General features: G+C 35.6%; 1 protein-coding gene across 1 annotated transcript in view; it reads right to left on the reverse strand.

The window, feature by feature from the left end:
* UBA6 (ubiquitin like modifier activating enzyme 6) overlaps nt 1-13,775 on the reverse strand; it is a 76,288-nt gene that overhangs the window by 25,232 nt on the left and 37,281 nt on the right. The window contains exons 14-19 of the mRNA XM_055139718.1: nt 11,027-11,170; nt 9,561-9,628; nt 7,157-7,235; nt 5,685-5,765; nt 2,625-2,702; nt 246-427 (exon numbers count right to left, since the gene is read on the reverse strand). Of these exons, the coding sequence (XP_054995693.1) occupies nt 246-427; nt 2,625-2,702; nt 5,685-5,765; nt 7,157-7,235; nt 9,561-9,628; nt 11,027-11,170 (632 nt within the window). The remainder of the gene's footprint in view (nt 1-245; nt 428-2,624; nt 2,703-5,684; nt 5,766-7,156; nt 7,236-9,560; nt 9,629-11,026; nt 11,171-13,775) is intronic.

Below are 13,775 nucleotides of genomic sequence, written 5' to 3' on the forward strand. Positions count from 1 at the left end.
TTTATCTGGGATGACAGACATGTGGCACACACACTAATAAAAACATTTACATCACGTGAATTCAATTTTTTATCTTAGGTACAAGGAGTGACATAAAAGGCTTGAATTTGAGAAGGACAATAGGAACAGAAATTAATTTAAATTAATTTAAATACATTTGTAACTTTTCGGTAAGCCTTTCAGAGGAAAAGAGGTGAGAACAAAAGAAAGATAAATCTTTATGAACTTCAATTTTAAGAACATACCTGTCTACGTATCTTCTGGCTTCCACATTATCTAATGCTGTAATAACTATATCTTGTTTATTATAAAAATCATCACTATAAACAGCCTCAGTGGCTGGACAGACTTTGTTCAAGTGTGCATCTATTTTGAGCTGAGGATTTATTTTCAGGGTAGCATCAGCAGCAGTATAGCTCTTAGGTTTCTAAAAAACACATAAAAACACAAGAACCAGATGTTAATCAGAAAAGAGAGGCTATGACTGAACCTATACATTCCTATTAATTAGAAATGTGTGCATATGAAATGAGAATACTGCAATAACTTTCATTTTTAATTTGTTGAAAGTACATTCATTATGATCACATTAATAATTCATGCAATTATTTAATAACGCAATTTAACCCGAGCAATCTGTACATTTTGAGTAAAAATTTAAACTCTCTAAATTATAGCTAAATGATCCAGTGTTAAAATCCAATTGAGAGTACATTCTCCACTAGTCATGATGTTTGAACGGGATTAATGGGCCCCCTCCAAAAAATAAAAAAATAAAAAAGAGCAAAAAGAGTGCACTTAGAAAAGTATTTGAAAAACAATGGAGGTACGGAGATACTACTGGCTCTGACACTACTAGTACTTGTAAGTTACCTTGTCTAAATTAATGCTGTATGTGTGTGTATGTGCTGTTTGGGGAGTCACCGCCCACCATGCTCAGTGCTTATCTGCTGGTATTTAAGGGACCATATGTAGTGCCGGGTTTGAACCCAGGTCAGCTGCATGTGGGGCAAGTGCCTTACCCCCATACTGTCTCTCCAGTCCCCAAGCATCTAGTTTTAATATCATGTCCCTTCTCACATTGTTAGGCTCACATGTTTTTATTTTTCAATACTGATAACTACAAAATGAAAAGTGTTAGAATTCTGTAAAATAGAAATGAACAGGCCTTCAAATTCTTTTTTAAATTGCAAAACATAAGTGAATTAATTGCGTGCTATGTTTTGGTCTATGAGAGCCCTTTTACTTAGTTCTTTATATCTGAACCAAGGTGAGAAAATTAAGTCTACCAAGCCCTACCTGCTCTACTTATTTTTCCTGTTCATGATATTCTTACAGTTAATTTACTAGATTATTAATAAACTGCTGGGCAATAAAGTGAAAAACATTTCTATGAAAAAGCACATTTTCCTAGGGCCCTACTTTTCTTTTTTTTTTTTTTTGCTTTTTTTGGGTCACACCCGGCAACACACAGGGGTTACTCCTGGCTCATGCACTCAGGAATTACTCCTGGCGGTGCTCGGGGACCATATGGGATGCTGGGAATCGAACCCGGGTTGGCTGCGTGCAAGGCAAACGCCCTACCCACTGTGCTATTGCTCCAGCTCCCCTACTTTTCTTGACAAATATTTTGAACTCTATTAAAAATGGAATGCAAGTAAGCATTATTTTACAATGAAAGTTTGTTTGTTTTTTTGCGTTTTGGGTCACACCTGGCATTGCATAAAATTAAAGCCGGGCCAGCCGTGTGCAAGGCAAATGCCCTACCTGCTGTATTATCGCTCCAGCCCCTGAAAGGTAATATTAAGTTATCTAAAGAGATAAAGAGAGAGAGAAAAAAATTTATAAATACCAAACGTTACCTGCTCTGGGATAAAAAACTGAAAAAAAAAAAAAAGAGAGAAAAAACCCAGGCAAAAAAGTATCAGATTTGGGGTCTGGAGCAATAGCACAGTGGGTAGGGCGCTTGCCTTGCACACGGCCGACCCAGGTTCGATTCCCAGCATCCCATATGTTCCCCTGAGCACCGCCAGGAGTAATTCCTGAGTGCATGAGCCAGGAGTAACCCCTGTGCAACGCTAGGTGTGACCCAAAAAGAAAAAAAAAGTATCAGATTTGTTTTCTGTTTGTTTTGGGGGCATACCTGGTGATGCTGAGGGGTTATTCCTGGTTCTGCACTCAGGCCCATATGGAATGCCAGGGACCAAACTCGGCTTGGCAGCAACAAGGGAAGCACCTTCCCACTGAACTATTGCTCCAGCCCTTAAGTACTAAATTTGTAATCTGTTAGAACTTTAGTTCCGGAACCTAGTTTCTATATACTTTGTTTCTAAAATTCAGTATGTAGACGCATCTTAATTTCAAAGGAAAAAACAAACAAAAAAAAGCATATAATTCACCATGATTTACAATTCAGATTTTATATAAAACATAATGCAAAATCCAGTTCATTAAAATTAATTTTCCCCTAATAACACTCCCAATGTGGTAATTTGAGAAATTCTAGCAAATTAAATAATGAATTATAGCTCATTTGGCTAAGGACCATTTTCTATTCATAAAAAGGGAACCATTTTCATATAACACAATAGATGATTTAAATTTGAAACAGAGTAAAAACGCACCTGAATGTGATGAGGACGAAATAGAAACTGTCGATTCAAGTTGGACTTTTCTATTAAGTCAGGATCTGTAACTGTGATCTAGTACCACAGAAAGAAAACAGATTACATGACAAATCACATACGAGCTATTTTCACTTTTCTCAGAAAGATTAAAACTCCCACAAGTCATTCTAAATTATTCCGGCTGGCGAAAGTGACTGTAATAAAATACTGTACGGTTACCCACACTACCCCCTCCCCGATGCTCCCTCACTGGCTGCTGCTGCTGCTGCCATGCTTGGGTTCACCACACACGCTAGGGGCGTCAATCAGTGCACACACTTGCTTTCAGTGCTCCGGGGGCGCACATACTTGGCTGTGACACTGATCACACTGGCAGAGCCAGGGGTCATATCTGCAGTAATTTGGAGTGGTGTGAAGGATCAAGGCATTCTCCCACTGAGTCATGTCCTGGGGCTCTCTCCAATACTAGTTGTAGCTGATACTCATTTATTTATTTTTGGCTTTTGGGGTTACACCCGATGATGCTCAGGGGTTACTTCTGGCTCTGCATTCAGGAATTACTCCTGGAGGTGCTTGGAGACCATATGCGATGCTGGGGATCCAACCCAGCACATGCAAGGCAAGTGCTTTCCCCAATGGAATATCACTCTGCCCCCAGCAATATTTAATTATAATCAACATTTAATTTGCACAGAAACCAGTCAAACTATTGAAACAACTGTAATTCCTGCCTGAAACTTTTCTAAGTATTAATAATAAAACAGGTAATAACATCATTATTTCATTATTGCAGGTGAGCAAAGTATAAATGTGAACTACTACAGAACTTTTAACTATTTATTCACTCACAGTTATCATTATTATTATTGTTATTTTTAGTGATCATTATAAATCTTTAATATCACTATTCTGGGAACCTAGCTAGAGCATTTAAAGACAGCGAAGAAAGGGGGAAAAAAGCTTTTTATTTAAATATATCATGGCTTACCAATAAACTCATACTACAGTTATTATCATTATAATTACTATTGTTTTTTTTAGTTAGTGATCATTATAAACTTTTATTATCACTATTCTGGGAACCTAGCTGGAGGATTTAAAGACAGCAAAAAAAATGGAAAAAAAGTTTTTTATTTAAATATAACATGGCTTACCAATAAACTCTATTTATACTGTTAAGAATTTGAAGCGCCTTTGTATGAGAGAAACATGAACACAAAAATGTATAAATCTGTAACTGTACCCTCACGATGATTCACTAATTAAAAATAAATAAATTAAAAAAAATAAAACAACAAATAACTCATATGAAATGCTTATGATGTATTTATACATATCATATTATGTAATACTGACAAAAATCCCTGAAAGGTAAATCTTATTAAATTTTCTGTATAGATGTGAACCTTGAGAATTTAATAAGGTTCAATGATAATATGTATCTTGCTCAAGAAAACATAGCTTGAAAATGGAATATTTAAATTCAAATTTACATCATCTTATGTGATGTAAATTACATCCCAAAATATGCTTGTTTGATCTCTATATAATACAACTGCTTATTTCTTTTGTCACCAAATTTTGTGTTTTTTCCTACTGCAAATGTCCATAGGCAGGTTTACACAGCAAATAGATACCTACTATGTATTAAAAAAAAAAAAAAAAGAATTTGAAGTGCCAGAGCCAGAGTGATAGGACAGTGGTTACGGCGTTTGCCTTGCAATGTGGCTGATCTGGCTGAACTGGTGCCCCACATGGCCCCAGAGCCCCGGCGGGCATGATCTCTGATACTGGCATGATGGGATTGAGGCCAGGAAAACTGTACACATGGAATTTGATCATGGCTGATTGCAAAGTTGGGTGCTATTAATAACTTTATAAATTACAGTACCTAAATAAAAAAGATTAAAAAAAAAGAATCTGAAGCGTACACATTTATATTATTTTCTCTTCTCTTGATAATCACCAATTGAAATTATACCTAAATATTCTTCAATTTTCTAATGCTAGCTTTCTCTCAGATTTAATAATTAGTATGTAATAGAAAGAACAATAACAAAATCAATGTGCTTTATAATTTACACTTCCACAGCTGATCCTTAGAAATTATATTATGAGGTTGGTATTACAGATATATTTTATAGTGTTAGGGAAAGTGAGAAATGCAGAATTAAAATAAGATGCTTAAAAACTCCCCAATTTTTTTGGGTGAGGGCTGGGGGCACACCCGGTGATGCTCAGGGGTTATTCCTGGCAGGTCTTAGGGGACCACGTGGGGTGTCAGGGATCGAACTTGGGTCAGCCACGAGTAAGGCAAGCATCATATCCACTGTACTATCAATCCGGAACCTAAAAACCCCTAACTTTTAAAAAGTGGTTAGAGTAGTATCAGAATCCTCTCAATTTCTAGTTTAATGTTCTACCTTCAAAAATCAATGCTACAGGGAACTGCCATCTTCAGGAAATCGCAAAAATGACCAACACAAAGGAAAAGAGAAGGGGCACTTGCTATATAATTCTCTAGACTGTTTAGAAAACATGGAGTTCTTCCTTTGGTCACATACATGCGGATCTACGAGAAAGGTGACATCACAGACATAAAGGGAATGAGCACTGTCCAAAAAGGAACGCCCCACAAACATTCCCATGGCAGAAGTGAAGAGCTGACAGTGCTAGCCAGGGTGCTGCTGGCATTGTCCTTAACAATGAATCTTGCCAAGAGAATTACTGTTTCTATTGAGCATATTAAGCACTCTCAGAGTAGAGACAGATTCCTGAACCAGGTGAAGGAAAAGATGAGAAAAAGAAGGAAGTCTAAGAGAAAAGGGCTTGGGTTCAACTGACGCGCCAGCCTGCTCCACCCAGAGCAGCCACTGAAAGGAGTCAGAGCTGCTGGGGCACATTTCCTAGGACTCATGGCAGGGAGGAGTTTGTTTAAAAAGGAGACCCCTGGACTAAAAGGAAAAAAATCAACACTAAAGATCTATGTAGTCAAATACAGTTTACAAATGTACAGCAACAGAACATAATACTAAATGGGAAGGAATTACATCTTACCATGCCTTTCTCTTTGCCTGCGCCAACACCAAGTAAAGCAAAATTTTTTAACATTTCACAGCCTATTGCTCCACAGCCTACCTATGGAGAAAAAATAATGATACACACAATATACATCAGTTCAAATAAAACCAGACTGTCTTCAATAAAACCAGAATGTCTTATGAAAGAAAAATCTCATTCTAATTTGATTCAAATGTTGCTATAAAAAAATACACTTTTGGGGGTGTGTGTGGAAGGTTTGCTACCCAGTTTTGGTCAGGACTTACTCTTGGCTCAGAGCTCAGGGACCACTCGGGGTGGGACCATATGGGATGCTAGGAATCGAACCCGGGTCAGCCATGTGCAAGGCAAACGCCCTACTCTCTAGGCTATTGCTTCAGACCCTCAGTCACCTTTTTTAAAATACATGTTTACCATCTGTGATTCCTTTTATATAAAAATATTTAAGTGGTATGATTCCATTGTGAGCATCAATTAAAAAATATACAACAAAGGAACGTATATTTACAATGATATATTAACTAAATATTACTAACTCTAATATTTAATATTATACCCGAAAGCAGAAGATATTTAAAAATTACAAAGTGCCAAACACTGAGCGTAAGCCCAGGCAGGTGCCACTTCTGGTCGACCTTGGGGGTCCATAACAGTGCCAGGGATTAAACCCAGGACCTCACAAATACTCAACTTGTGCTCTTCCACTTTAGCTTAAAATATATACATATTAATCTATGATGCAAACAAGTAACATAAAACATTAGTATAATGCTCAAAGAAAAACATTCCTTAAAGTAATTTCTAAAACTCTTTTGAGACCTAAAAACTCTAAAACTTAATCCTACTATTAGTTTCATGTAAAAGTGGTTTTACATACAAGTGAAAGTTCAGCAACAGCTGATTTCCAAAAACTCTTAAAAATGATTAATTAACAAATAACAGCAGTTTTTTCAAGACTCATAATAATGAAAAAAAGCCTCCCTGTGGTAGGAAAAAGTTTTACGCAACTGGAGAGATGTCTGAGCCCAAAGCACAAAGACAATGACAAAACAGTATATTTCATTTAGTTTTTTAAAAAATTCATGATCAACTTTTAATCTACTTGCAGAAAATCATTTAGTATTCAAACTATCATATTCAAATGTTAATTTTTAAAGTGTTATTTCTTTGGACTAGGGATTGGCAAACTTTTTTCAAAAAAAAAAAGGTAGACAGTAAATATTTCAGCGTGGCAGGGAAATTTCTCTATCACAACTACTCAATTCCACTATTGTAACATGAAAGAAGACACAATACTTAAAAGATTCAAAAAACAGGCATTAGAGATGGGTCATAGGCTGCAAACTCCTGCTTGAAATATTTACCGAGTATCTAATACATTACGAACTATATTTGCCTTAATCACTTAACTCAGTGATATACAAGGATGCTTTAATTATACTGTGCAATCTAACAACATTCATACTTACTAAGAAGACATTCAAATTTTGCAGCTTCTGACACAAAGTATCTCCAATACAAGCTCGTAAGGGATCATATCTATCTCCTCTGAAAAAAATAAACAAGACATAAAAAATCCAAATATTAATTTCATTGTTGCTCAATTTAATATTGTATTTAAAATACAGTATTGAGTTTTCCTTTAACACAAATTACCTTATTTGGAAGAGAAAAAAAAAAACAAATTAACAAGAAAATCAGCCCTTTCTTTTTTTCACTTGAGTGAATATATTAAGTCCAAAAAACTTAAGTGAAGGTGATTTTATGTAGAAAAGACACTTTGTCTAAGCGTCTGAAATAAATCCATTTAAACTGAAGACAGAAATACAGATTGCATTTAGGGGGAAAAATACATAGGTTTTTGTCAGATTCTTAGATATTTGGGCCTAAAGAGATGCAGAAAGCTTGTATCAGGCAGTAAAAAAAAAAAGTTAACTTCACAGCTTAAGAAATTACAAAAAGAACAACAAATTCCAAAGTAAGTTGAAAGAAGGAAATAACTACGTTTAAAGCAGAAACCAATAACACAGAAATCAAGAAAACATTACAAAGGGACAAAAAAAAAACCCACCCAAAAAACAGGAGCTTATTATTCTAAAGAATAAGATTAAAAATTCCTTACGTAGAATTACAAAGAGAATCCAAATAAACTGGACCAAAGACAGAAAGAAAAGAAGTTACAACAGGCCTCTCAGAAAAACAGAAAATTGTAAAAGGTTAGTATGAACAATTTTATGCCACTAAACTGGAGAACCGGATTAAAAAGCAGAATAAGTTCTTAGAACCATTCAACCTCTCAAGATTGAATCAGGATGAAGCAGGAAACCTAACAGAAGAATCACAAGTAAGGAAATTAAAACAGTAATTAATAAATCTCCCCAAGAACCAAAACCCTGGTCTAGCTGGGTTGCCTCCAGAGTTCTAATTAAACTTCAAGGAAGACCTAGTGCCCATATGGCCAAGAAACAGGAATCCTTAAGCTGGATAGCAGAGCAGGTAAGGTGCTTGCCTTGCACGAGGCAGACCTGGGGTGATCCCCATGAAAGCAGAGCCAGGAGTAAGCCCTGAGCACTGCCAGGTGTGGCCCAAAAACCAAAAAGAAAAGAAAGAAAAAAAAAGAGATAGGAAGAAAAAGGAATCCTTCCTGAAAGCTTTATGAAAGCAACATGACTAACACCAAAAGCAGAAGAGGTATCAATTAAAATAAGAAAATACAGGCCAATATCCTGGAGGAACATTAAAGATACTTAACAAAATCTTATCAAACCTAATCAAATTGTGTATGTATCAAAAGAACCATATGCCATGATCAAAGTTTCATTCAAGGAATGGAAGTAGTTTAATATATAAAACTCAATTAGTGCAAAACACCATATCAACAAAAAGAATGATTAGCAATCATTAGCTTATGATTAATGGATGCAGAAAAAGCTTCTGAATAAAATCAACTGCAATTCATGATAAGTCCTCAATGAAACAAGAATAAAAAAATATAATTCACAAGTAATAGTCATTTACAACAAACTCACAGTCAGTATCATATTCAATTGGAAAAAACTGAAAGTGTCTTTTTCCACTTTCATTCAACGTGGTTTTTGGAAGTCCTTGCCACAGCAATAAGAAAAAGAAACCAAAGAAGTCCAAATTGGAAAAGAAGATATTAAACTATCACCAAACGTAGCTGCCATGACATTATACACAGAAAAACCTGTTGCATTTCTATACACAAATAATGAACCAGAAGAGAAAGAAATAAAAAAGACAGTATCACTTAAATCTAGAATATAAGATAACTAGCAATCAGTTAAGGATGTGGAAAACTTACATATCAAAACTTATTAAAAGTTACTAAAAGAGATATCTAACAAAACTGATTCCCAGGCACAGAGGGGAAAGAAAGGGAATGGTGACCCTTGTCCAGAGGTGACCGGGAACAATGGAGGACTGTGGGGACTCTGGTGGTGTGCAGGAACTTGGAACTGTAATAACATATACTTTTGCACTGATGCAACCATCTTACCTAAATTATAATAAAAATATACTTAATTATAATAAGTTATAACAAAAATTATAATAAAAATAAAAAATAAGCCTCATAAAGCTCATGGCTGATAGAAATAAAAGATGCAATATAGTAACTCTTCACATTTATATTCTGATAGTTTTAAACTTTACATTTTTATTTATATATATTGGCAAAGAAATTGAACTATTTTGCACTTTAAATGATCTTTAAGTAGAGAAGAAATTACTACAGAAGTAAATGACATAAGGAGAATCAGTTTCTAAAACAAATACATGCTTAGGCAATACTACTGATGTAGTCGAACAAACACACAGTTAAGAAAGAAGCAGCTTAAATCCTAATATTACCGTGGTAAAAACTCTTCACGTTCAGGTCTATCCAGGGGTTTAACAACATCTGCTGCTTCAACATATAACTTGAAGTGTGAAAGAGAAAAATAAGATTTACTACATATTAAACTTCTTTTAGAAAAGTAATTCCTATCTTTAATATTAGTAAACATTAAGGTAAGCAATGAAAAAATGCCAATATATTGAAATATGTAACTTTTTACACAATATACAGTTATAATCTTTTGCTAAAACAATGGGCATTTCAAAAAGGTTGTTAAAGCTATTTTGATGCATGCTACTTAGCCATCTTAAAGATGATGTAACAAAAGGGAATTTCACCTAATGTATCTTTTAAAAGACACAAGAAACTGTATTAAAGAAGTACCACTGGATTTCAGCTATTCTTGTTTCTTTTCATTTATAAAAACATTAGTTCTAAATAGGGGCTCAACCATAGTGCTGGGATTCAACTTTAGAACCCTGACTGCTAAGCATCTACCAATAACTGGTATTTCTTGCCACTTTCAGCTGTATTTGGATAATTTGATTTGTCTTTCATAATCAAATCTAGACTATTTTCTAGAATAATCTGATTACTCTTTGATAAGAAAATCTAGTCTGTATTTATATTTTAACTTGAGTTACTTATATGCCATATATCATTAGAACATGCATAAGAAATGCCACAGGAGGCTACAATTTGAGCACTTCTAAAAATACCAAGCAGAATTTTGTTTAAGACAAAGAAAAACAGAACAAAAACACAACTTTCATCATTTAAGTTATATGGCTTAATTTGAACTTGACCAACTGGCTATTTAATTGTAACAACACAGAACCTATATTAAGAATGTAATTTAGGGGCCAGAGTGATGGTATAGCAGGTAGGGCGCCTATCTTGCTTGCTGTCAACCCACGCTCGATCCCCGGCACCATGTATGGTCCCGAGTCCTCCAGGAGTGACCCGAGAGCGCACAGATAGGAGGAAGCCCTGAGCAGCTTTGGTTATGACCCCCCCAAGAAAGAATCAAATTTGTTTCTTTTCATCTTTCTAGTCCATCTGTGATGTAATAACACAACATAGTTATTATGCTTTTACCTTTAGAAATTTGTAACCAGAAAGGGAATCTGAAAATCGGTAACTCCAAAAGATTTCATAAGACAAATTAAACAGTCTTGACAGCCCAGGAATAATAAACTAATAATATAGAAGACTAAGAATTCAGGATAGGAAGCGCATTCCCTCATTCTCACAAATGAGAGAAGCAACTCTCAATGCAAGTGTGGGTTACAGCTCAGTAATATCAACTAAAATTGTTCCAATTACAGAATTTCATTTTGGTGGCAAATCACATCTCTCATGTATCAAAAAGTATTTGAAAATTATAATAAAAGTAATAATTAAACCTGTAATTTATAGATGAAACCCACTGAATGGGTAAATTCTAAATACAAAAAAGTGATTAAAATATAGAACTAACCCACTGGCACAAAGGAGAAAATTTTCCTGTCACAGCTTTCAATACTTCTTGGCTGGCGATCCCTCCTACTGCCGCAGCAACGGGAGGCAAAAGGCCGCGCGCAGTCCAAGAGAGCCAACGCACCACGCTGGCGTTCACTTCAGGCTGAAACGCAAGCCAAAAGACAGCATGAACAGTATTCACAAAGGACATTCGAAATTTCAATGATGATTTATCATTTTAACTTCTTTAAATGATATCCCTATTTCATCATAATTGTTTCAGCAAATGGGCTAGAACCACTGGATACTCATCTATAATAATTTTTACCTTAATCTATCCTTGGAAGTACAAAACTATATACAACTAAAAATGCAGCTACAGAAACCAGATCTATACTTTGTCCAGAATACAAAACTGAATTCATTAAACCATAAAATTTTCTGGAATAGGACAATAGGGCATAAATCACAACAGGAAAGACAGATTATAAACTCTAGCAAAAGATCTGCTCTTCAAAAGATATTATAATAGAGGCCAGAGATGAGCTAGTACATTGGGCAGGGAGCTTGCCTGGCACATGGCTGACCTGGGTTCAATCCCTAATAACCCCTGTTCCCCTGAGCCCCACCAGGTGTGTTCCCTGAGCACAGATCCAGGAGTAAATCCTGAGCAATGCCAGGCGTGGTCCCAAAATAAAACGAAGAAAAATATGGAAAGATCATCTACAGACTGGGAAAGTATTTACAAAGTGTATGAAAGAAATGATATATAAAGAACTCTCAATCTGAGCTGGAGATAGTAGAGAGGTTAGTTAGATACAATTTCTGGGTTTGATCCATGGAATTCCAGACTTCCTGAGCAATACCAGGTATAACCCTGGTGACTCCCCAACACTGTGGGTGTGGCCCTGGTGGTCCCTATTACTAAAAGGCGTCAATAGCACCGCAATCTCTGGCTGTGGCATTGAAGCACAAGCCAGGTAGGCTGAACTGGGTGGGGGGTGACCAGGAACCTCTGAACACTGTTCTCTCCAAAGAAGTCTCTAAATCAGTTGAAGAAAATGAACAACTGAAAAAAAAAAGTATACATTTAAAAATATAGTTAATCACAAAAGAGATTTGAATAGCAAGTAAGCAGGTGAAAGGATATTCAAATTCATCAGAATCAACGAACTGCAAACTAAAACCCTAATAAGATACCAGTACATACTCTCTAAGGCAGTTTCCTATAAAATTACATGCACACTGCCATATGGAGATAATATTAGAAGGCAGCTACCCAAGAGAAAGAAAACTGTCTATGTTTTGGTGTGGGCCTATGTCTCTGACAGCTTTATTTTTAAGTTCAAGTTGTAAACAATTCAAATGCTCATGAACTGGTGTGAGAAAAACTTTAAGTACATCTATACAGTGGAACATTACTTCGCAACAAAATGAATAAACAAACAATATGGCTAAAACTCAAATTATAAATAAAACAAGTTAACTTTAGTTAGTCAAAATGATATATAACACCATATGATCCCATTCATGTCATTCTGAAAAAGTCAGAACTATGGTGGTTGCAATTAATTAGTCTGAGGAGAGGAAACTGGTTATAAGGAGGCATTAGGAACTATGGAAAAAAATCTGTATCTTGATTGTGGCTGTAAACATATGACTAAACTCTAAACTGTATACCGTTGAATTAAATGCACAAAGAATTTTGTGTAAGTAGCTATATTAAAAATGGTAAGGTCTGGGCCTGATCGGGAAGCCTGTATTCTCCCTTGAACACACCTTGATTATAGGTCTATCTCTTTGCTTGGTCATTTTCTTCCACTCTGAAGAAGTCTGTGCTCTCTCCTGAACATTTCATTCTCTCCCCTAACATCTTTCTAGATAAGTTTCTGTAAAAACTACCATTCATGCTCTCTCTTGAACACTTATCCCTTTCTCTCCCCTCATATCTTTCTAAGTAAGTTTCAATAAAAAAATATCTTGCTTCACCAAAAAAAAAAAAAAAAAAAAAAAAAGGTAAATTTGTATCTTGTATTTAGGAGCTGGGAATGTGGTTCACTGGTGGAAGGCAAGTCTCACATGTGGAAAACCCAAATACCTGGCATGGGATGAGGTGGGGTGTTTTACTGAAGTATTGTCTGAAAGAGAAATCCTTACTTTAATTACAGACAGCAATCTACTTCAAGCTTTTCACACTTTTCCCTAATCATTATACAATAAATATTTTTTCATCAATGATGACTAGTGATTATTTTCAGTAAATTTTTGTCCTTTCTGTTTTGACAGCATAAAAAATAAATTATTTCTCTATGTTAGACTAATTTTTCCCTCATTTTACAAAGCAAGAACAACAAAAAAAAATATTTTCAAGTGCCGAACAAGCAGTACTATACTGGTATTTGTTAAAATGAAACTGTCCAGCAGACACTGGCACCATAAAATGAAAAAAATCAATCTAGTTCAAATATACAAACACGTGCAAAATGTAATTAAGAAATATGAATATGTAACATATAGAACACTGAAGACTTTTATAGTGAATTTCACTGATAATAAAATAAATCTAAGTGGATAATTCTAAAGACCAGCAATAGTGGCAAATTATAACTACTGCATACACCATGGACTGGAGTGATAGCACAGCGGGTAGGGCTTTTGCCTTGCATGCGGCCGACCTGGGTCCGGTTCCTCCGTCCCTCTCGGAGAGCCCAGCAAGCTACCGAGAGTATCCCACCTGCACGGCAGAGCCTGGCAAGCTACCCGTGGCA

Source organism: Sorex araneus, chromosome 5, assembly GCF_027595985.1.
Source record: "Sorex araneus isolate mSorAra2 chromosome 5, mSorAra2.pri, whole genome shotgun sequence".
Taxonomy (NCBI): Eukaryota; Metazoa; Chordata; class Mammalia; order Eulipotyphla; family Soricidae; genus Sorex; species Sorex araneus.